This window comes from Ambystoma mexicanum, chromosome 11, assembly GCF_040938575.1.
Source record: "Ambystoma mexicanum isolate Mex_15411 chromosome 11, UKY_AmexF1_1, whole genome shotgun sequence".
Classification (NCBI taxonomy): Eukaryota; Metazoa; Chordata; class Amphibia; order Caudata; family Ambystomatidae; genus Ambystoma; species Ambystoma mexicanum.
The window spans coordinates 193,257,063-193,280,840 of record NC_090934.1 but is presented as its reverse complement, the minus strand read 5'-3'; the positions used below and the strand labels follow the sequence as shown (position 1 = coordinate 193,280,840).

Genomic DNA, 23,778 nt, shown 5'->3' with positions numbered 1-23,778 from the left:
TCTGGTACTTGTAGCCCGACATTTATTCCAGGAAAATAACACAAGAAGTAGATTACAAGAAGTAGATTAAAAGAATATACAGTGACATGGTTCTAGAACATCACCTTAAGTGTCTGCATTTTTATTTTTGTTAAGTGTGAGTGATCAGGGACTGATGGTGGTCGAGAAGAAAAATGTGCCGCTATTTCTAAAGATTAGTAGATTCAATGGCATTTCCTGGTAGGCAGTAACTCTCCATGCAGGTTACTACACACATACAATAATTCAACATTTGCTACTGCGAATCAAGTGTACAAGCAGTCAAGTATATCCCCCTGCTCGCCCCTCTCCCCAAAATGTACTAAAATGGGCAGCCATTGCCTTGCTGTGGCCTCACTTCCTGAGGCATTTCCCAAACTGAATGCTAATTAGACCCCTCCCACCAATTACTTATTTTCTAACTTGCACTCTGGTGCCATTGCCCATCACTAACCCTAACACTCGACTACATTCTCAACCCGAGAATATGGAGTAATGAGGCTCAAGCCTTGGTCTCCAATAATCAGCGGAGTAACTTTGTTGAAAATGTTGGGAGGGACATGACAGCTAAATGAAAGGGCACCTTGTCAAATAACGGAGACCAAAGCGGTGTGTCACAAAAGTTTGGGGGGACAAATCCCCCCTAAAATTGCACCCATACCAATAATCACCGCTGATGGATACATTCTACCAGCAAGAAGAAGACAGACACTTCCTGGGTCATTTGAGGAGGTCAAAGGAGTTGCCACTGACAATGCAAAACGTGCTGGCTTTGTGAAAGCTTGTTTAATCTTTCCTTTGACTTCAGTTACACAGAATAAAAGCCAACAGTGGCGAACCCTTTGTTTAGGCATGGTATAGGTACTACCATTTGATAACACCGGACCATAAAATAGCAACAGCTAGGAAATAGTGCAAGTGTCTTGGCATATAATGTCAGTGCCTGGCAAATGCTAATCTAATATGATATATGGCATGAAATCAAACCTGTTGCCTTGGCTTTTAACATGACATCAGTGCATAGAACAGATGCAAGGACACATATTTCTAATAAACTAAGTAGCTAAAGAGACACTTGGCTAACACATTTTTACGACACCCGTAGATAATTTACAGGAGCAATGAAGCCATTAACCCTTCGAACTCTTCTTACAAATAACACCAGCAGGTCCTAAAGAGCACACATTTGGAGGTTACTGCATGCCAGAGTTAGCTGAAAGAGATCCCAAGAGAAGCAGTTGTGAACGGCTGTAGCAATTAGCATGCCAATGTTTGGATGTTTATCCACACAACACCCACCACCTGACAGAACTAGTAAATGTCTCTTTTCAGTGTGCAAACATGTCCCCAGGAATGCTTCTCATCCTGCAGGCCAGCGTGCTGTCTCCATCTGGAAAATAAGTTGGCCTAGCCCGACTGTGAATGTGGACAACGCGCGAAATCTTGACATATAAATGCAATTTTAGGTACCGAGAACTGCGGCATTTGGTCACCTTGCCATCGTCAATAACTGCAGACATTAAGGAGAGCACAACCTCGCGGTGACGTACATTAAAAAAAATCACATAATAGATTACGGGTCCCTCATAAAAGAAAGGGGAGAGAGTCGCTGTAAAAACGTACAATACTTTTTATTGGTTATCCTGATCAAAAACAAATACATTTCTTTCATGAATGATGCTCAGAGGTTTGCTGTTGCATTTTGTCCTCGTGTTTGCTACTCCTTCAGTGACGGCCAGCCAGAAATGTCCTAGCGAGGCACAGGTAATGAGGAAGGAAGAACTAGAGGGGAGAGGCACGCGGTCAGAGGGCGCCATTCAGAAAATGGCGGCCAGACGCAGGGAAGCAAGGCAGGGGGTTAAGCTACAGAGACGCCGCGGCACAGACAGCTGGGGCAACATGCATAGACAGCACGGCAGACTTGGAAATGCAGGCGAGTGGGACATGCCACATGCAGAGAGGACATGGGCTGGAAGCGAGAGGTACACACTAAGGGCAGGAGGGCGAGATGAGAGGTACAAGACACCAGACACCGTCAAGCAAGATTTGGGTTTCAAGAAGACAACTTGACCTTTGACCCGTCCGCCAGCACGGGTCCAATTTTAAGGGGTTGAAGCAGCTGCAGCATTCTACTGGAAGGCAGGGGGCGGCATTGCGAAACAGATACAGTTTAAGTGGGGGCCAGGAGTGCAGAGATGAGAGCCTGGGCATGGTAAATCACAGAAGATTGGCTCGTCTGGGATGCAGCAAGCTCATCGCTGATCCGAAAGTGGGGTGCAAATTCAGCCATGGGCCGCCTCTGCCAACCAACGTAATGAAAATGGGTACACAAACATCCCAGCTGTGTTCAGCCTGACTGGGTGAGGCAGGAGAGAAATGTCCTCCCAAACCTCTGCTAACCACATCAATTACACCCGAGCCAACTAATTTTTAACCTCAACCTAAATCTGTGGCTCGAGCCAGATGGTCTCAGCCTGGCCTAGCTAACGCCCTCATCAATGAGCGAAACTGGGGTTACAAACACAGATCAGCCCTGTTAAAACCCTGCCTCTGTGATTAAACTCCACCCCTGTTAAAGACATAAATGACAGACTTCAGTAAAACTGCTATCAATAACCAAAAGGCAGCGGCGCAGGCTAGGCCTGCATGGTCAACCACATCAACGATCGGGAGAGAGCAACGCATCTCCCACCCAAACCTCAACCTTCGTACAGCTGGATTTCAAATTTCACCAATGGGTGAGATAGGGAAAAACCTCACGCCAGCCGCATCCAACCAATGACCAACTGAATGGTCCAACGCCAGCCCGTCCTATTCAGCTTCCAAGTCTATAAAATGAGCGGGGGAGATCGCAGGGTGGGGTGGGCGGGTCAAGACAAGGCTAGTAATGTGCAACTGTACACCCCCGTTGAGTGGAGGAGGGTGGGCTGGTGTGTTTCCCCGTTCAACCTCAATGAGTTAAGACTGGGGTGCCCAGTTCAACACAACGCTATTCAGTCGCAACCATGGAAGCCATGGTCCAAACTCTGAACCGAGACCTCTATGGAAGGCACACCAGGAAACGGAGAGCTCTCTGGACAGACGGCTGGTGCAATATGGGTGCTACTGGGACGAAGGACTAGTTTAATTCAGGGCCTGCTAAGGGAAATGGCTAAGTCAACAGATGGGGCATCCATAGAGCGTGGGTAAGACTAGGCATTCAGAGAGATGTTGTTGGAGCAACGCAGGGCCTTCTGTGACACAGCTAGGAGGCAGTTGGAGCAACGCAAGGCCTTCTGGGATACACAGCTAGGACTATACACTGCCTAAACGGAGCCAAAGCTAGGGAAATAACCCCTGTATCATATGGTAGTGTGTGGGCCCCTCCCAGCGTTCAAAACTACCAAGAGGCAACTGTGTATATGTTGTCTTGTACTGTCCACCAACCAGCGCGTGGACACCGTGTGGAGCTTTTTCCAATGATAAAATAACGCAAGTTGAGAGTTTTGCATGAGCAGAACTTCAATACCTTCTGTGTTGCCACCAACCTTTGAACATGCTCGAGTTGTGCATTTGTGTGCCCAGTGCCAGGAATGTAGCTAGAGTGTGTTTTGTGGGAGCTGAAGGGCATGGAGCTGCTTCCCTCCCAGGTATAAATGAACTAGCGGGGACTACGGTTTTTCAAATGTGGGTATTCACCCACATGGCTTTCAAGTGCTTTGGTTAGGCTCGCATTGGCGCAGTTTGGGGAGAAGGGGAAAGGGAGAGAAGAGCAATGGGGAGGGGGAGCATCAGAAACAGATGGATAGGTGCAGAGGAAGACTGGGTGTGATGACCATGGGGGGGGATGGACAAGTGGTGGGTGAGCCCAAGAGAGGAGAGAGGCCAGGGGACAAAGGGCTGAAGAAGAGCATATAGTGAGTATAGGGGCACAGTGATGGGGGCGGTCTCTAGCCTAGACCATTAAAAATGAAGCCATCACAGAGGCTTCAGTCACTCACGCTGAAGGTCCAATCGCAGGCGGACCATATCTCTCCAAGATCCTGATCCATGGACATTTCTCACACTACGTCAAGTAGCAGAAGAGGTCCAAGGTCTCCGGAAATACACGTGCGCCTGGCAACCATCCACTAAGAGCATTAGGTCTTTCCGGCAACACTGCAGTCGGTCCATAGAACGCGGCCGGGCACCGTCGCAATCTTGGTAGCGAACGTGGGCACAAATCCTGCTGGTTCCTGGTGAAGGTGCAATTCTGCCTTTACACCCCGGAGCCTTACTAGAGCAGTAGAGTGTATGGTCTTCCAGCAGTCTCATTGAGGAAAGGTCCGCCTCTTGTCCCACAACTTGCAATCTTATACATTTACACCGTGGACTCTAGCTTTGTGGACTCAAATTTTGCAGGCTCACATTTTGTGGATTCGCATTTTGTGATCCGGGCCTTCTGGCAACTATAGAGCCACCGGATGACTCGGGCATTCCTCTCGATGACAGAGACCGGTGATCGGGCTTGGCCACGAGACCCCTTCTCGGCTGATGAGGATTCGTCCAAGGAACTGCTGTGTGAATGGCCACTGTGCCTGGACTCCCAACTGCTTACCGAACTGAGTTCAAGCAAGGCCCCTGGAGGGGACACTCGGTCCTTAGTGAGAGCCAACTCATCAAGGCCACAAGCCTCAAAGAACCGATCCTCCTCTGAGGGACTAAGAGGTTTCTGTGGAAGTAGCACACACCGGGATCCCTCGAGGGCTTCAGGTAAAGGCGACAGACCTTTACAGTGTGGGGATTTGGAAGAGTGACACTCGCGCGGGGATCGGGGACAATGGCCACCTGAGCGTGGTGATTGGCGAGCCAGAGCTGGAGATCGGGGAGTTGCAAGGTTTAAGCCTAGACAAGGGACAGCCAGTCTTCGGCTACTGGGGCTGTTACAAGGTGAGCTGGGAGCTCGGGCTTCCCCTTTTTCCATCAGAATCCAAGGAAAGGGAGTCCCAGGAACGGCTGCGCTTGCTATGGAGTCTCCATGCCGCTCACGCATAGGGCTCTGGAAGAGTCTGCGCACAAGACTAAAGCCATTGGCGTTCTCCTTGTTCACGGCTTTGCAGTCCCGCTGCTGTCGGTACATGACAAGAGAGTCAGGTCTCATCAGTCGCCTTCCACTGCTCCGGCGGACCACAGACCCCAGGCGGGAAGATGTGGTTTTGGAAGGGTTTGCGACTCCATGCGGGCCTGGTTCAGACCACGGAGAGAGCAGTTTTCGTGCACAGGATGGTGTGGTCGCTAAGGCCGGGTCTTGCCTGCTGTCGATCACCTGCTGTGTTTTCACATACTTGGCCTTGTCTGCTTCAAGGCGCTCCACTGCACTGGGGCTACGGGCTCCGGTACCCCCATCTAACTGTCTGCGCAAGTATTCTGGGCCCCTGTTCATCAAGCCAAGTGGAGAACTGGAACCTGCGAGAGGGGCCGGCCTCAACATGGTTACCATTAGTGGGGCACTCACTGGAAGTGTAAGTCCGATCTATGATCTTCTAGTGCAGTGTGAGTTGGGCCGCTGAGGCACGAGGTGGAAGCCCTTCCTTTGAGATGAAGCACTGCGGCTCCTGGTGCACAATTCTCTTGCACCAATAGTCTTGTGGTGCCACCAAGTGAACACTGTTTCCTCCAGGACACTTTTATCTTGAACGAAGTTCTTGCGTGCATTCACACTTCTGGTGCAGAAATCTTCATTACGGGTATTTGGGTCGCATCAAACCCTGCTTGGGAACTCACGCATTTTGCATGTGTGTACTGAGGTGTGTCTTGACTGCATTACCTGAAGAATGTTGGCTTGGGTTACTGGTGGACTTCCACGGGCAGTACACCAGCGAAGGCTAGAGCAGGGTGCTGCCTGGACTGGCTACCTGCGGTGAATTCAGAGAAGTAGGCGATCCGTAGAACCTTCTGAGAGATGTAGTGCAGCTCGTATTAAGCTGTTAGGATTGTTTTGATTAGATGCATTAATGGGCAGTTAGGGCCCTGAAGGCAATTAATTCATGGATTTGAAGCCAGAGGAGCCGCCTCAGCTCTAGGGTAAAGTGGCCCCACTTGTTTAGTTGGAACCTTTGACAGTCTAGTGGTCAGCTTCTTCTGCAGGCTGCCTGGCTCCAGCTGTGGCATGCATCCATGAGGTTAAGTAGAATTCAGAAAGCAAACAGCTGGATATGCTTTGGTAGCTTGGCACAGGGGTGACGGCAACAGCAGATGCTGGGGATATGCTGATGGTGCAGTGGTGTCCTCCTGTTGGCCAGTGTTGTATTGCCCCTTGTGATGCAGTGCTGGTTCAGCAAACCAGAATCCTCTTCGTTCTTTGTATCAGGAAACATGCTCTAGTCATCACCTCCTTCAGCTGCAAGTCACCAGCAGGCCAGGGAAGGGGCATCGCAGAACGCTGCAGGCAGCAGCCTCCCTGTGGGTTCAGAAGTCATCCGGATGTGCAGAATATCCACTGCTGCCCTAAAAATAAACCAAAGAAAGGATTAGAAATGATACAAGGTCTTTTGGGAATCACACTGGGCCCAGAGGCTTCTGCACTGCTATAAACTAAGTGGTTTGGGGAACACTGCTCCCACTACCCAATGGACACTGGGATCTGACCAAGAACAGTACAAGAATTTCGGGGAGTGAACATGTTACAACCTGAAAACTTGTTGCAAATTAGCAACCTCTCAAATGACTTATGAAAGGGGCTTCTGGGAATTTCACTACTGCCCCAAGGGTAACCAAGAACTAACTTAGAACCCAAAAAGCTTTTGGGAAGTGGCCATCTACTTTAGTACTTGGTACCAAAGAGCTTATGTGAACAGTACGGAGTCTCTGGGAATTGGCGCACTACTCGAAGCGTCTACGATCCAGCCTACTAACCGAAGACTTTAGGAAACGCACTGCTACCACACAAGAGACCGGCTTCTGGGTAAGGACCAGACACACGATCTTCTGGGAAACGGCCCACTTAAAATGCAAACTACAAAGTACTCTGGGAGATGCAACACTCTCCACTAGTGAGCGACGCTGGAAGAACATAAATCACGTGGGAACAGCATGAAAACTGCAAATAAAGCGGTCCCAATTGCACAGCAATGGTACGAAAGTATTTTGTGTTGTTTAAGCAAGCTAAAAGAACATTTAGTAAGAGGGGCAGGGGAGAAAGCAACAACCTTGGCACAAAGATTGGAAATACAAAACAGCAAGAAAATGGTATCCTAAATTAAAAAGTCTACTCCCGCCCGTCCACTGCACTCTATCCAGGACTGGTACTGCCTGATGTTTCAGAAAGATTATACTAATTTATGATACATAAAAAAAAATTAAGAAGGTCAAAAATAAGTTGCAATAATTTTAAATGACAAAAGATGTACAATAGGATATGAGTTGGCATTTATAACACGCCTGTGCACAAGTGTTTCTAGGTGCGACAAGACAAGAGGGAGAAACAAAGGGAGGACAAAATAACGGTCTGACTAGGCTATGTGTCATTCAGCTCCCACAAGTGCGGGGAAGGGGAGAAGTGCACTCACAAGTGTAGCCAGAAGGTGGTACATAAGTACAGAGAGGAGGAACTGTAGGGTTTCAGATACAGACCCTTGGACTTAAGTGCTGGGGAGCCCGGAGGCAGTACGAGGGCATGCAGGAGCCTTGGCCCGAGTTCAGAGGGTGACCAGTGCGCGGAGCAGTCAGGTGCATCTGCAGGGAGAGGATGAGAGGAAGCGGAAGCAGAAAGAAAGATCTTGAGTTGGTTCCAGACCAGAGGTGGTTCTGCTCCGGGTAGAGAGAGGAAGGGGGGCGATTGATCTGCCCCCAACTATCTGCTTGGACACTTGTTAAGAGATTTGTAGGCAACTATTGATGGAACTACCATAAGGGATTGAGTAAATATTGATTGACAATCTTTAAGAAAAGAACAATATTTTACTTAAGCTTTTCCAGTTCATATATTAATTCAGCTTATCCAGCTCAACGTGTTTCGGGATACACTCCCTTCATCAGGGGCATCAGTATTCAAGCGCTCCAAAATACACTCTACTAGAGAAACAAATATGAATCAATAAAATTCAATGAGTAGGTCTCAATTTTGGCAAACACCTTTATTTGTAAAACTGTATGCCTATTTAGATCTATTTACCTTTCAATTAGAGGAATTAAACGTTCAAAAGATGGTCAAATGAAACATCAGTCAGGATCCACTAGGTATCTAATGCAAGAGAATACATGTTTTGAGAACCGATCTATTAGAAAAGTTAAACATAATTGGGCCTTCTAGGATTAATAATGTGTAACATCAGCTTACCTCTCTCATGGAGAGTTATGACATTCATGAAGGATTGTCACAAGCATATCATGAAGTCACAATAAGTCTAAAATAGTATAAGGTGACGATAAGTATTAAGTAGAAGATTGTGTGTCAGTGTCAAATAAGAGTATCCATCACGTATTCAACAATGTGTGGATTACGTACCAAAATAATGCCAAAATAATGCTAATGCCACCAGATAGTAAAAGGCTACACGTAGACCTGTGAGAAATGTGTCAACCTGGCAAGAAAATGATTGTTACTAATGTAAAGACGTCATACGACTTAGAACATGGTAACGTCACGACTGCGTGAAAGTGTATTCTGTAATGATGCGGTGTGTTAGTAAACATCACTGTGCCGGATCTCAATATTTAGGAATAGCTAAAATGGCTGGAGTAAAATGGTGTGTAGAGTATGTTAAACCTCTAAAGCTGATATGTAGGTGAAACACTTAGTCTTTTATGCATCATATTGTGGACTTTTGTCATCGATCTACAGATGAGCAACACTCAATTGAAGAAAGATTTATACAAAAAAGATAAATGTTTAAAAAAAAAAAATCTATGATAAGACATTTGAGATGTAGTATTGTTGGGTGTTCTGACCCACGTTTGGACTATTATGCTACAACATTTGGTGCTGTGGGCTTAGGAAATCCAAGATGGCCGAAAAAGCCCACATGTGCGCCAGAATCTATGAAAACCGCGCAGTTTGTGCGCACACCAAAATGGTCGCCTGACTTGCCACCCCCCGGTGCGGGTGTGCTAGGTCAGAAGAGCCATGAGTGAAATGGGGTGCCAAAGAGAAAAACAGCAGTGCCTGTTCGCTAGAAAGCACTTTAAAAATCACCCTTTGTTTCTCTGAAGGCAAGCTCAGAATGCCCATTTCAACATTGCAGAATATCCAACTATCTCACTGAACACCAGCAGACATTTGACAGAATAAAGTCTTGTGGGCATACAAAATCTGGAAAGAGGATCAGCCTAAAATAATGTTCATAGCAAAACTGGCTGAGCTGTGGATTTCAGCAGTTTAAGTAAATTTGGACTGAAAGACACTAAAAATCTAAATGTTCAAAAGAAATGAGTGACCTACTTTTGAGTGTCACATAGGTTGCAATTGTTTAAATGTCATAGTTTTAAACTTAGAATCAGCATTCTAGCTGCATGCGTAAAAATTGGAAGTTTGATTTGGACAGGAAAACTGGCAGCCAAAGAGACATTTAGCTGAGGCCTGGCTTAAAAAGAGAGGGAATTTTGCCCACCAGCTACCCCCGACAGGAGTTGAGACTTGCACAACAGCTGTGTTCCCAGGCCTAGCTGCCTTTTGCTGTTCCCACCAAAAGGGATATGACACTTCTCTGATTTACCTGGGCTCTGCAGGAAATTGAACAAAGCCCTGTCCTGACTCAGGCAAATGTTTTATTTGGGGGGGGGGGGTGGTAAAAGTGGCTTCCTCCTGGAAGGAAAGGGGAGGAGCACTGCCTGTGAGAGCATGCTGGCTTGGCAGAACTGGAAAAACCAGAAATTCAACCTTGTGCTGGGGGGAAACCACACCCCTTTGGGGCCAGAACATAAATCTAAAAAGATGGATCATTCATAGAGCGGACTTGTGAAAATTTTATAAGTGATATCATTATTCTTATGATTTTTCTGTGCACATTTGAAGACGTGTTAGGACCCGGTGGTATGTTCAGGGGGGTTTTTAGCGGAAAAGAGGATATTACACAAAATGTATGTATGTTAAAAATCTGACACTCCACCACCTAATGCCCACATGCTTTGCGAACATTTGTGTAAATGCGGGGACAAATCCAATATTGGTAACCCGACCAAAAAGTGAAATATGTTGCCATTTTTGAACCCAAGCTCCTAGAAACGACAGAATTGGAACAGGGGCTACCATCAGTAAATGCATGATGTGTGTATACAATGCCAAACAACTGTCTATCGGAGAAGTATGTATTTGGATCAGATATAGATTGTGTGTAAAGTTGACAGGGGTGGGTTCTCTGTATCATAAACCGACCTCATCATGATGACACTTCATTTCATTCCCCCAATCAAGGGGAAGAGGAGGAAGTGGCCAATGACAAGTGGAGAGGGGTAGGGCCTAGAAAGCTAGCCTCTCCACCCACTTTCAAAACACATAAAAGCAGACAGTCAGGACAGGTAGAGACATTCTATTCCATCTGCTGCGGGACGCTCCGCCGGGAAAATCCATACTTTACCTCCATCAACCTCCAGAGAGCCAACACAGAGACTTCAATCTATCCACCTTCAGAGACCAAGACTTTACCTCAGAATTTGTAGCAGAGAGGTCAAGCTAAATCCCTCTTTAGCAGACCTCAAATCATTGCAACTATTCACAGCCAGGCGAGCTGTTTGAATTCTTTGCAAGAACTCTTGCCATTTGCCAGAAAGCAGCATTGTATCCAGAGAGAGACCAGCTGAACCGGAGACCGCTGTATCCGGACCCACAGACCTGATCAGAACCAGAGACCCAGACCAGACCAGCAGAGTAAAGCTGACCCAGACGCTGTGTGCAGAGACCGTCCGTGGCGAGTGAAGAAAACCCGCTGACCAGATCGTGACGAGGCCCAGTCCTTCTAAAAATTAGGAGTGAGTATCTGCCAAAACTGTGCAGAACCCAATCTCTTAGTTAAAATAATCTAATGCAAGCTATTTTAACTTGAGTAGAACTGTCTCCTAGATATCCTGTCACCTGTCATTCTTAAGCTGCGAGCTGTCAGATGTAATTCCAAAGTTGCACGCTGTCACTTGTCATTTTGAGTTGTTTTAAATCTGAAAATCTACCTTTACTAAATCCGGAACCGTTTGGGTTAGGAACGAAATGTAACTTTCATCTGGAGGCTGAGATCCTAGGCTGTCCTGGGACCCCAAAACGATAGTGCTACTCCTTGTAGTTCCTCTGTAATCGCGCCCAGCGCACTCGGATAAATCTGCCGCGATTTGACATTTTGCTGCGAATTGAAAGGTTAGCTCACGTGTAAAAATCTGCAGCTGCTTGCCTTCCGTTGCAAAAATTCGTTTGCAACCTGACAACCATTCATAGAGCATTGCTAAAGTGATCCTGAACTCATTCAAAGTATCTATCACTCACCCTGCACCTCTAGAGGGAATTAAAAGCATTTTAGCATATTTTTCACTTCCTTGCAAACCACATTCAAAGCATTTTGGGCCTGTGTTTACAACTCCGACCTGTTTTCCTCTAAGCTTGCTGGGGGGGGAACTGAATTTCGTATTGTATTGATTGCATTCCTGAGAACTGTGTGCTCTCCTTTCCATCTCCTTATATTGCATAAAGGGGGGAGTGAATTTTCAAAGAAAAGCGATTACATTGTCTTTTAGTGAAGTCCTATCAAGTCGATTTCTGTGCTGCATTCTTTTTCATCTGTGCAATTCATTGAAACCATAAAGCATTCTCTGATACTTTATTCCCCTGTTCCTAGTCATAAGTCACCAGAACTGTGCTATTGTAGGATTGCTTATTGCTGATTACTGCTCATATGCCTAAGTGTGCTATCAATTATTAATGTATTATCAAAGTGTGATATAGCTATAAATTGTTAATTTCTCAAATAAATCTTTTAAATTTGCAAAACAAACCTACTTCTTGACTCAGTGAAGTCAGGGGGATTCTAAGAGAGGGGTGTTATACAGGGGTAGTCATCCAGAACTCATGAACTGGGCATAAAGATATATCAATAAGGGTTTCATTCAGTATTCTAGACTAGGCGTTGACCTAGCTGTAGTGTTGAATTGAATCCTCTTACAGTATATATGTAAACGTTTGGGATTAAGTAACCAGAAATGTGGCATGAATGCCAAGAAATGGGACAATGATCTAAAGAGCACATACTCACAAACTGTGCGATGGTATGTGCATTCTCATGAAGTGCCTATACACTAGGGATTTGCCATACTATTTTGGACTTACGTTCCAACGTTTCTTTTACTTTTCTTGTTGTTTTTACCCACATAGTTTGATCTGCGTCCTGTGCTTGGATGCCTTAAAGAGTAACCTCTCATGATATTAACTACAATTCTGAAAGTGCAAACATGGGTAATTACCCTTTTTCTCTTTATGAAGGAATCTTTGCACATCATGTGCATTTCTTTCGGCATTGAACAATTGGTCTCCGACGTTTCTCCCGCGTTTAAATAGGCTATCATCAGTGGTTTGTGAAAAAGGCATCTAACTGTATAAGTCTCTAACTTTGATAATTCTCAATATTTGGTAACTCTGACTGGGTATGTACGAATGGGAATAGATCCATTTTAGGTTTAGGTACCAAAAGTTGACCTCTGTGACCAGGGGTGTTGCCAGGGGGGGCTAAAAGGGCTATAGCCCCTGATCTTTTGGTTGTAGCCCCAGATAGAATCTCAGGAGCTACAGCCAAAAGACTAGCTAGCCCCTAGTCCCAACAGTTCCGACATCAGCATAGCCCCGGGTCTTTTCCAGACCTAGCAACTCCCCTATCTGTGACGTTTCTACAGAACTCCCCCATCTCATAACAAGTATAAGTACATAACCAGGGACGTGTCCAACATCCGGCACTTATCATTTCTAGGTATTCCTGGCAGAAGCATTCACGTTAACATACCTCCATCGTGTCCGCTTCCCCCTAGGGTGCGCCCATATGCCCTGAGGAAGGCTGTATTGACTGCCAACTTATTGGCTCACCGCCGAAACGTGAAGCTGAATCCCAATCATACACCAGGGTTCCTGAGAGTAGCAAATATGTTTACATCCACTTAGGCAGACCCACATATGGACATTTAAATACTATGCACACAAGAGTGATCCGTTCTGTCACGAGTTTAGGTTAAAAAGAATTTCACAACAGATTTGTTTTGTGTTGTGCTACTTATAGAATAAAATATTATTCACTGCCTTAAAAAATGGATAGCTCATTGACATACAAGTACTTATGAGTTATAGGGAAGAAATCACTGAACCCTCTTAGTTACGATCAAGTACTCATTTCCTATCTGGATATGGAGATTAAATGTTTGAACTAATTGATTGCACTCACCTTGTTTCCTTTTCAACTGAATGTGTGAATCAATTGATTTTTTTACTGCACCCGATTGAATATCATATTTTCCATTTGATGTTCTTGTGTATTAGGTCACCACTAAAGATTTTATAAATCTCATTATCTTTTTGAAAAAATAAATTAACTTCACACTTGAAATATCAATATATTGCGTTTTTACAATGGGTGATTTGAGAACTGAGTCCGGGTAGCCTCTAGGAGGGAACAGTTGATTCTAAATCATGCTTTCCTTCGGTAGGGTATCGGCATCTGAGAGAGTCCTTCTGGAAAAGGGACTGTAAGGCAGACTGTTATTGAGGAGCCGCAGATGAAAACTAGAATAATCAAGTCTATCAACAACATCTGTGGGCTTTATGAAAATAGTGGCAGATAAATCATGATTTCTCAGTGTACATCTTTTGTCATCTCAAAATACTGCAACTACATTTTGCCTTTCACATTTATTTCAGTGTATAATAAATTAGTATAATCCTTAAATATTGGGCGATACCAGCCCTGGGGAAGGGAACAGCAGGGAGGTCAGGGAGACTACACATATTCCTGGAACAGGACACGCCACTGCTCTTCATGGGTTCTTATACCAGCCCTGGGGAAGGGAACAGCAGGGAGGTCAGGGAGACTACACATATTCCTGGGACAGGACACGCCACTGCTCTTCATGGGTTCTTATACCAGCCCTGGGGAAGGGAACAGCAGGGAGGTCAGGGAGACTACACATATTCCTGGAACAGGACACGCCACTGCTCTTCATGGGTTCTTATACCAGCCCTGGGGAAGGGAACAGCAGGGAGGTCAGGGAGACTACACATATTCCTGGAACAGGACACGCCACTGCTCTTCATGGGTTCTTATACCAGCCCTGGGGGAAGGGAACAGCAGGGAGGTCAGGGAGACTACACATAGCCCTGGAACAGGACACGCCACTGCTCTTCATGGGTTCTTATACCAGCCCTGGGAAAGGGAACAGCAGGGTGGTCAGGGAGACTACACATATTCCTGGAACAGGACACGCCACTGCTCTTCATGGGTTCTTAGTCTCGGTGCATCTCCCGGGCCCTGGAACACAGAGGCAGTGGCCAAGGACACTCTATTGGGGTGCTTGACACAGCAAAGAGCAAAGACACCCAAAGTGCAGGACTGTGACAGATAGGTGAAGTGTTGCAGGTCTCGTACTACTGCAGGGCATTGGCAGACTGGGGTGCTGTAGCTCCCACGCCTCTGTCTAGAGGTTCACGATACCCCCAGGCCTTTAGCAGGCTGTAGGGTGCTTTAGCACCTGAGCCTAGAGGCACGCATTGCACTCCCAGGCTGTGGACAGAGTGGTGAAGTGCTGCAGGTCTCGCACTACTGCAGGGCATTGGCAGACTGGGGTGCTGTAGCTCCCACGCCTCAGTCTAGAGGTTCACGATACCCCCAGGCCTTTAGCAGGCTGTAGGGTGCTTCAGCACCTGAGCCCAGAGGCACGCATTGCACTCCCAGGCTGTGGATAGACTGGTGAAGTGCTGCACCTCAACAGAGAAGGTCACATTATTCCAAGTCTTAGACTGTAAATGTAGAGCACGCACACCACAGACGCTGACACTTTTCCTTTGCACTATTCCAGGGCTGTGGCAGACTGGTGAAGTGCTGCTGCCCTCACACTCCAGAGGCTCACACTACTCCAGGACTTTAGCAGACTGTTGACGAGCTGTAGCTCTCACACCTAACAACATAGGCTCACACTACTCCAGGGATCGAGCAGGCTGTGGTGCTGTAGCTCCCACACCTCACAACAGAGGCTCCCACTACTCTAGGGATTTAGCAGGCTGTGGTGCTGTAGCTCCCACACCTCAAAACAGAGGCTCCCACTACTCCAGGGATTTAGCAGGCTGTGGTGCTGTAGCTCCCACACCTCACAACAGAGGCTCCCACTACTCCAGGGATTTAGCAGGCTGTGGTGCTGTAGCTCAAACACCCCAGGAGATCACAATAGCATGTGACTGTACTGGGGAGGTGCTACAGCTCACCAACGAGGCTCACACTACTCCAGGGCTTTAGCAGTTGGTGCTGCTGCAGCGCCAACATGCCAAGGGGCTAAAAAGAAAACAAGGAATATGACTATATTTGGGAAGTGCTGAAGCTTCCACACCTCACAATAGAGGCGCACTCTATTCCAGAGCTTCGACAGACTGGGGTACCTCATTACCCGCACCTCACCATAGAGGCGCACTCTATTCCAGAGCTTCGACAGACTGGGGTACCTCATTACCCGCACCTCACCATAGAGGCGCACACTACTCCAGAGCCTTGACAGACTGGGGTGCCTCATTACCCGCACCTCACCATAGAGGACCACACTACTCCAGAGCCTTGACAGACTGGGGTACCTCATTACCCGCACCTCACCATAGAGGCTCACACTACTCCAGAGCCTTGACAGACTGGGGTGCCTCATTACCCACACCTCACCATAGAGGACCACACTACTCCAGAGCCTTGACAGACTGGGGTACCTCATTACCCGCACCTCACCATAGAGGCGCACACTACTCCAGAGCCTTGACAGACTGGGGTGCCTCATTACCCGCACCTCACCATAGAGGACCACACTACTCCAGAGCCTTGACAGACTGGGGTACCTCATTACCCGCACCTCACCATAGGGGCGCACACTACTCCAGAGCCTTGACAGACTGGGGTACCTCATTACCCGCACCTCACCATAGAGTCGCACACTACTCCAGAGCCTTGACAGACTGGGGTACCTCATTGTCCGCACCTCACCATAGAGGCGCACACTACTCCAGTGCCTTGACAGACTGGGGTACCTCATTGCCCGCACCTCACCATAGAGACGCACACTACTCCAGGGCTTTCGGAGACTGCGAGGTGCTGCAGCACCCACACACGTCAATGTACAGGCTCACACTACTACAGGGCTCTAGCAAAATGAGGGTGCAGCTCCCACACCCCATAGGCTCACACTACTCCAGGTCATTAGCAGACTGGTGAGGGGATGCAGTTCCCACTACTCACAATAGAGGCGCACACTATTCCAGGGCTTTGACAGACTGGGGTGCTGCAGGACCCACATCCCATAGGCTCAATAGGACTATAGGTGCTGCAACTCCTACACCTCACCATAAAGACGCTCAGTACTCCAGGGCTTTGACAGCCTGGTGAGGCGAGCAGCACCCACAACTTAGCAAAGAAGCTCGCACTATCCCAGGGCCAGGTTCTGCAGCTCCAACACCCCCACACTAAAGCCTCACACTACTACAGTCTGTGAATGACTGGTAATGGTGTTGCAGCTCCCACACCTCACCATTGCGATAACACCACTCCATGACTTTGGAAGACTGCAGCTCACAATAGAGCCTCATACTACTCCAGAGCTATGACAGACTGGTGAAGTACTGCAGCTCGTGCACCTTGCAATACAGCCTCACACTACTCCAGGGCTATCAGAGACTGGTGAAGCGCTGCAGCTCCTGCACCTCACAATAGAGCCTCGCACTACTCCAGGGCTGTGAGAGACTGGTAGCACTGCATCTCCTGCACCTCGCAATAGAGCCTCACACTACTCCAAGGCCATGACAGACTCGCAGCACTGCAGCTCCTGCACCACTCAATAGAGCCTCACACTACTCCAGGGCTACGACAGGCTGGTGAAGCACTGCAGCTCCTGCACCTCTCAATAGAGCCTCACACTACTCCAGGGCTGTGACAGGCTGGTGACGCGCTGCAGCTCCTCTACCTCTCAATAGAGCCTTGCACTACTCCAGGGCTGTGACAGACTGGTGAAACGCTGCAGCTCCTGGACCTCGCAATAGAGCCTCACACTACTCCAGAGCTATGACAGACTGGTGAAACGCTGCAGCTCCTGCACCTCTCAATAGAGCCTCACACTACTCCAGGACTATGAGACAGACTGGTAGCACTGCAGCTCCTGCACTTCACAATAGAGCCTGGCGCTACTCCGGAGCTATGACAGACTTGTGAAGCGCTGCAGCTCCTGGACCTCGCAATAGAGCCTCACACTACTCCAGGACTATGATAGACTGGTAGCACTGCAGCTACTGCACCTCACAATAGAGCCTCGCACTACTCCGGAGCTATGACAGACTTGTGAAGCGCTGCAGCTCCTGCACCTCACATAGTGACTCTTGCTCGGCGACTCTGGCTCTGCAGAAGCGGGCGTGCTGTTTCAAGGTTCCAGCGCTTTCACACTGGAGGCTGCTTGAGGGCCCTTCCCCGGACATCCCCCCGGACAGGAAGTGCTGGAGACCCAAGGCGGGTGGAGTGATACACTTGCGGCAGTTTGAATGGAGTCCCAAGTAGAGGGGAAGGAAGGGCTGAGCCGAGGCTTCCTGCCTGCGGCCTTCACAGGCGTCTGCGACAGGAAGCCTGGCCAAGCGAAGGCCTTCCTGAGGACGTGGGCTCTTCTCTCCTCCAGACGAGGCGCCAGCCAGAAGCATTCCCCTCCCACAGTGGGGGCAAGCCGGCCTGGGTGCGGACACTCCGAGGTGCCCAACTCCCCACTGGGTGGGAGTGTCATGCCGTGGAGCAGTCACTCTAGCCCAGAGTTAAAGACTATCGAAGTCTCCCCACTGAGAATAACATGCACTTAGAGATTGGAACCTTCTGGAGCCCTCTCAACTCTCACTTGATCCTTTTTATCCACGGATGGGAGCCCTGCACCACCCATGGCCACCACCGCCCCCCCCTCACCCTCCCTCACCATAACCAGGAGCATCACTGAAACTCACTCACTCACTCACTCAGGGCTTAACATGGCAGAGTGGCCAAGCCCCTGCCCTGCCTCCTCCTTAAGGGAAGGAGCAGGAAGCCAAGTCACCAGTAAGGGGAAGCAGAAGGCAAAGCGGGGCTTAGGGACAGGAAGGAGAGGAAGACCCTTCCCCTGTTTAATCCACTGATTGGACAACAAAGGGATCTTCGCACCTCCAACAGGTGACATCAGAGGCCCTTTACAGCCCCGATATATAAATAGGGGAGGTGCAGGGGGCGCAGTCTCTTTCACCGATTTAGCCCCTGCTGCAAGTTCCACCCACCACACCCCAACATGACTTCTATTGCAGGTTGTGCGGGTGATTACTCGGGCGATCGAGCAGTCCCAGAACTAACCTCCAGATGGTGGGCAAGGATGACAAGGAGTAAATAGCCCCCTTGGTAGCCTAGCACAGCGGGGGCAAGGATAACTGGGAGTAAATAGCCCCCCTGTTAGCCTAACGTGGTGGGGCAAGGATGACTGGGAGTAAATAGCCCCCCTGTTAGCCTAGCGTGGCGGGGGCAAGGATGACTGGGAGTAAATGGCCCCCTTGGTAGCCTAGCACGGCGGGGGCAAGGATGACCAATAGCCCCCTTGGTAGCCGTGCACGGCAGGGGCAAGGATGACCTGGAGTAAATATCCCCCTGCTAGCCTAGCACAGCGGGGGCAAGGATGACCAGGAGTAAATAGCCCCCTTGTTAGCCTAGCACGGCAGGGGCAAGGATGACCAGGAGTAAATAGCCCCCTTGTTAGCCTAGCACGGCAGGGGCAAGGATGACCAGGAGTAAATAGCCCCCTTGTTAGCCTAGCACGGCAGGGGCAAGGATGACCAGGAGTAAATAGCCCCCTTGGTAGCCTAGCACGGCAGGGGCAAGGATGACCAGGAGTAAATAGCCCCCTTGGTAGCCTAGCACGGCAGGGGCAAGAATGACCAGGAGTAAATAGCCCCCTTGGTAGTCTAGCATGGCTGGCGGGGGACGGTGTGGCGTCGTAGAGGTGCATCCCCCGTTTAGTCGTCAGCTTCCAGACTTGGCTCCTGGAAAGCAAAGCATAACGGCGCTCTCCGCTGCAGCAGCTGCCATTGTGTTTCGCCCTGAGCGTGAGGCCCCGGGAGGTTCGGGCAGTGAAGGTGTCAACAGAAAAAAACAACCAAAATGGAGGAGGCACCCCAATAACCGGGGCAGGGTCCTCCTCTTCCTCCCTCCCCCCCCCCCTGGGTAAGGGGAGGGATAAATCCTAGCGCGCCAAAGCGCTGAAAAAGCCTGCGAAGGCCGACAAAAGAAAGGGGCGGCCCAAGCCCCATATAAGCGGCGGGTGTCCCGCTGCAAAGAACTTTCAGCGGAAGGATGCCCGCCGCTGCAGAGGAGGCTTTTCATTACCCACCCTGCATGAGGAACAGCTACGACAAGCCTGGCCGTTGATGTCGGGGGACGGCAAAGCGGTGTTTTGTCGACCAGTTGTAAGAGACAGACTTCAAATGAGCCATTGCAAAGCCAGAAGGGTCTTCGCCCTTTCGGACCAGTTCCTCTTTGGAGCCTAAGCAGCGGGTGCGTCTGGTGGTAGCAATGAAGAGCTCAGCTTCCTCCCAACAAACAGCACTCTCTCAGCCCAGGAACACCTGCAGGGGCAGGCAGGTCTCAGACAGGAAGGGTTGGGGGAGTTGTGCCTACTGTGGACTTTGCTGGGAAAAGAGGGAAGCAGGTTTTGGACACGGAGCAGTCGCTGCACTATTTTCACAATTTTTTGCTGTGTTTTATTATGTGTGAAAATAAATCTGTGGCCTTTTATGCCAAAAGAAGACATGTTTCATTCTGCACCTTAATGGTGGGAAAAAGAAGAGGGCCAAAAGAATGAGCGAGGGTGATGTATGTTGCCACAATAATGGACGGATGCCCAGGTTATGAGATCCTTAGATGTTTGGTAAAGAACTGGTAAAAAGAGAGCCGACTGGAGATTAATAAAATGATTCAAAGGAAAAAGGCGGCGTGGATGAAATAAGACCAAACAAAAGGTGCTACTGATCGTCTGTGTTATGAACATTAATGTGTGTTTTGAATTGATGGTAGTAAATATGCCAGAGCAAACTGCAGCCTTGTTTTTCCGCAATAGGAAGAGCTTGGTCTGACCCCAGTTATTTGTAAAAAATAAGACACAGTCATTGCGGGCTGTGTTGGATGGGTGGCCTCGCCCTCAGTAAAGGGCACTGCCCGCCACTGCTGCTATGGGACATATAGTGCACCGAGGGCCAAGCTTCGTGGCCCAGGCAATCCTTGGTCCTCTCTGGGTGGAATGGTCACCTCGGGGGCGAGTGCGGGGGGAATGCACACAGTCTAGGGAAGAGGTTAACCGTTGGGGTACACTCCGACTGGCCTACAGTGCAATGCGCAAGCGCCACCCCCCGCAGACCAGTGCAGCGCTGTGGGCCAATGTGATCCAGGGGGCAGCCAATTACTGGGCCAATGTGCATTGAAATTCACTATTTGCACACTAGTACTCTCCCCAGCCTGTACTCACATCGTTACTTGTGAAAAAGTGGAGTAAGTGACTTGTGGGGGTGGGGGCACTGTTTCTTGCTTGGATTACGTTTGTGTCCCACAGCAGCCCTAGGCACACACCAGTCCACTAGTAGATAACACACACGAACAGTATCTGCACGTCTCCCAAAACATGTTGTGGCAAAGGCTACTGGGCAAGAACCACAACACAGACGTCTGAGACTCCCCCCCCCCGAGCTGCCAAGTCCTGAAGGTTTACAATAACCGCCCCCCTTGCTCCCCAGGACAAAGGTCACCAGGTCAGACTGACTCCGTGACCCCCACGAGCCACCGCTCAGAAGGGCTTCTGTTCTCAATGGCCAGAGGGACATGGATGCAAACTCACCCAATGCTGATGGGAGGGGTTCAGTAAGGAGGGCAGAGCAACTCTGAGAGTCACGGGGGCAGAGATATAAGCGACCCACACATGCCATTCACCTCTGCCACTATAAGTTCAAAGGCCCGCTGTCGGGTGATTAAGCGAGGGGCTATTCACGCAGCTTGCCCCGACACCCAGACCGGCCCAGCTCCTCCGCTGTGGGAACCGGAGTCCACTATACGCCGGCCTCACCTGCCCCCAGGCACCCACCCTTCGCTCCTTGCACTATACACACACACAGAGACATCCCTGCTAAACACAGGGCGCACAGCTGAGACGGACTGTGTCTAATTCCAGCCTGAAAACAAGGGCTGGTACGCGAAACCAAAAATACACCCTACTAAAAACAGCAGTTCCGAGCAACCGCACACCAGAGGCATGGGATGTGTGGGAGGGGAACATATGGGGACACTGCATGGGAAAGGGGAGCGATGGAGGGGCAATCCCCGGGACCAGAGCAGACGTGACGGGTGGTCCACTGCTCCCGAGCCGTCATGTCAGCGACCTGCTCATCCATCGTTGCATTCTGGGACTTGCAGTGTTCCATGTAAAATGGGAACATCACAACTACGAATCTCATGGGGGGCGGTGGCGGGCGGTCTAGAGAGCGCTGGCACTGTCAAAGCAGGGTATGATCAACGGGCAGAGGCGCCACGCGCGAAGCTGGGGGCTGAGTCAGCGTGGGTCACCTAAAGAGGGGGGCTGGGGGGGACTCACTGGAGCTGGGCAGCGGAGACACAGAGTACATTAAGTGAACCGGGTCAACAGGTCACAGCTAAGGAACTGATCATAGTGGGGGTGACACACATCCCTGAACTGCACCTCACCCAAACTCCCAACCCAGACTAAAAATCGCACACATGCCTCCTTCCCACCCCATGTCTCCTAGCAGCATCCCAGGGGAATCACCAGCGTCCCCCCCTCTATGAACTTGGGTTTAAGCCCACCCCCCTTCATGACACCCCGCTCTGAGCACAGTCTCACCTTGCCTGGGAGTCCGCACGGGGGTCTCGCCAGCTCGCTGTCCCAGCAGCAAGTCCGAATCTAGTGCCAGGGAGGAGACAGGCTATTCTCCGTCCGCCCCTTGGGATTAACTCTTTCCTTTCCGTGGGTTGGCTAGCAGGAACTCTCCAATTCCGGCCGCTCAGCCTTCTTTAATTCCACCATCCTAGACTTGACACTATGTAAACCCGCACCAACCTCAGGATCACACACTTTATTAACGTGGCGAAGCTGCGATTTGAGCCCAGTCTGCAATTTCAGCCCTTGACCACATTATTTCCCCAAAACTCATCATACAGCAAAGTGCAGTTATCTGTGAACAATTGACTTTCAACAACTAAAATAACACGTTTTGTAGACCTGAATTGCAAAGTACACAAACCACATGATCAACCAACATTGCAATATTTAAAACACATCTAGAAATATGTTATACAAAAGGGGCTTGTTTGTAACAGAATCTCATGCCGGCGTAAACAATAAGATCTGAGTTTTACTAACGTATTTTAAGGGTTTAATACCCCCAAGAAATAAAACTGTCGCATGGTGTGTGGTTTATGTTTTGTAAACAATGTGCACTGACATTTATGCCTCCTGCAGCCAGGGACGTCATTTCACCAAAAGGCCAGGGGTACTGGAAGTGACGTGATCTTACCCTTGACCTCTGATGACATCACAGGAAGTGATGTCATTTTACCCCATGCCAAAGTGACATCACGGGAAGTGATGGAACACGACCTTCCACTCCTTGGCAAAACAGGAAGTGGCATCACATAGCATTGTTTCTAAGTACACTACGAAAAATAAGGTTACGATATCACTGTAAAGCGATATACATTTACACAAGAATAGATCACCATATGTATCATTAATATCACCATATTACTGTGAATGCAAGTAGACGTCCAAGGCCAAACGATAATGCTAATGTTAACGGACATTTGTATCGCACAATGTGTTATTATATAGCACTTAAGCTTAAGCACTTCATACAGAACAAATATACATACAATATTACCCAACCTCTTTTGTTACACATTTATCAGACTCAGCAGGATGAAAGGCTGAGTTGGCTTTGCCGGGGAGTCATACATGCAACCTGCAGATTACACACACATTGCAGAAACGAGTGTTTAACCTACTGAGCTAACTTAACAGTTATAGCCATCAGAAAACCACCCACCTCAGAAACAGAGCCACATGCTGCTGGCCTCAGCCCAGCAGCCTCAATGCATTTTTTAAAGAAAAAGAAAAACATTTTTTTTAAGGGTAGTGAGGGAGACCTCAGGGGTCGCAGGTGAGACACTTGGCAACCCCTAAATGACGTCCCTGCCTGCAGCCAAGCCAGAGCCCCTTTCAGACAGAGAGGCCTGGGTAGCGTGCCGCATGTCCCGTTGCCCTCCAGTGAGATGACTCTGACCTGACACACTCCTCATCCATCCCCATAACACAGGCTTCTGTAACCACCTCCAATCCCTGGCGTAGCTATCAGGATCCAACACTACCCATAGCCTGGCTGTGCACATGGTTGCCAACATGACCCCTTCCAATCTGTAGGTGCTTATCCAGTCCTGGTTTTTTCTTTGCATTCTAGGACTTGTAGTCCGTGATTTATAATGGGAAAAGTGGAACTATAAATCGCAGACTGCAAAGAAAAAAAACAGGAATCGATAAGCACCTACAGATTGGAAT

General features: G+C 49.0%; 1 protein-coding gene across 1 annotated transcript; it reads right to left on the bottom strand.

Moving 5' to 3' along the window:
- Window positions 1-1,632: 1,632 nt before the first annotated feature.
- On the bottom strand, window positions 1,633-22,124 carry FAM110D (family with sequence similarity 110 member D). The gene is made up of 2 exons (XM_069622806.1): window positions 22,069-22,124; window positions 1,633-6,483 (listed from the first exon to the last, which is right to left on the bottom strand). The coding sequence occupies exon 2, from the start codon at window positions 5,474-5,476 to the stop codon at window positions 4,358-4,360; it is 1,119 nt and encodes a 372-aa protein (XP_069478907.1). The 5' UTR covers window positions 5,477-6,483; window positions 22,069-22,124; the 3' UTR covers window positions 1,633-4,357.
- Between the last annotated feature and the right edge of the window lie 1,654 nt (window positions 22,125-23,778).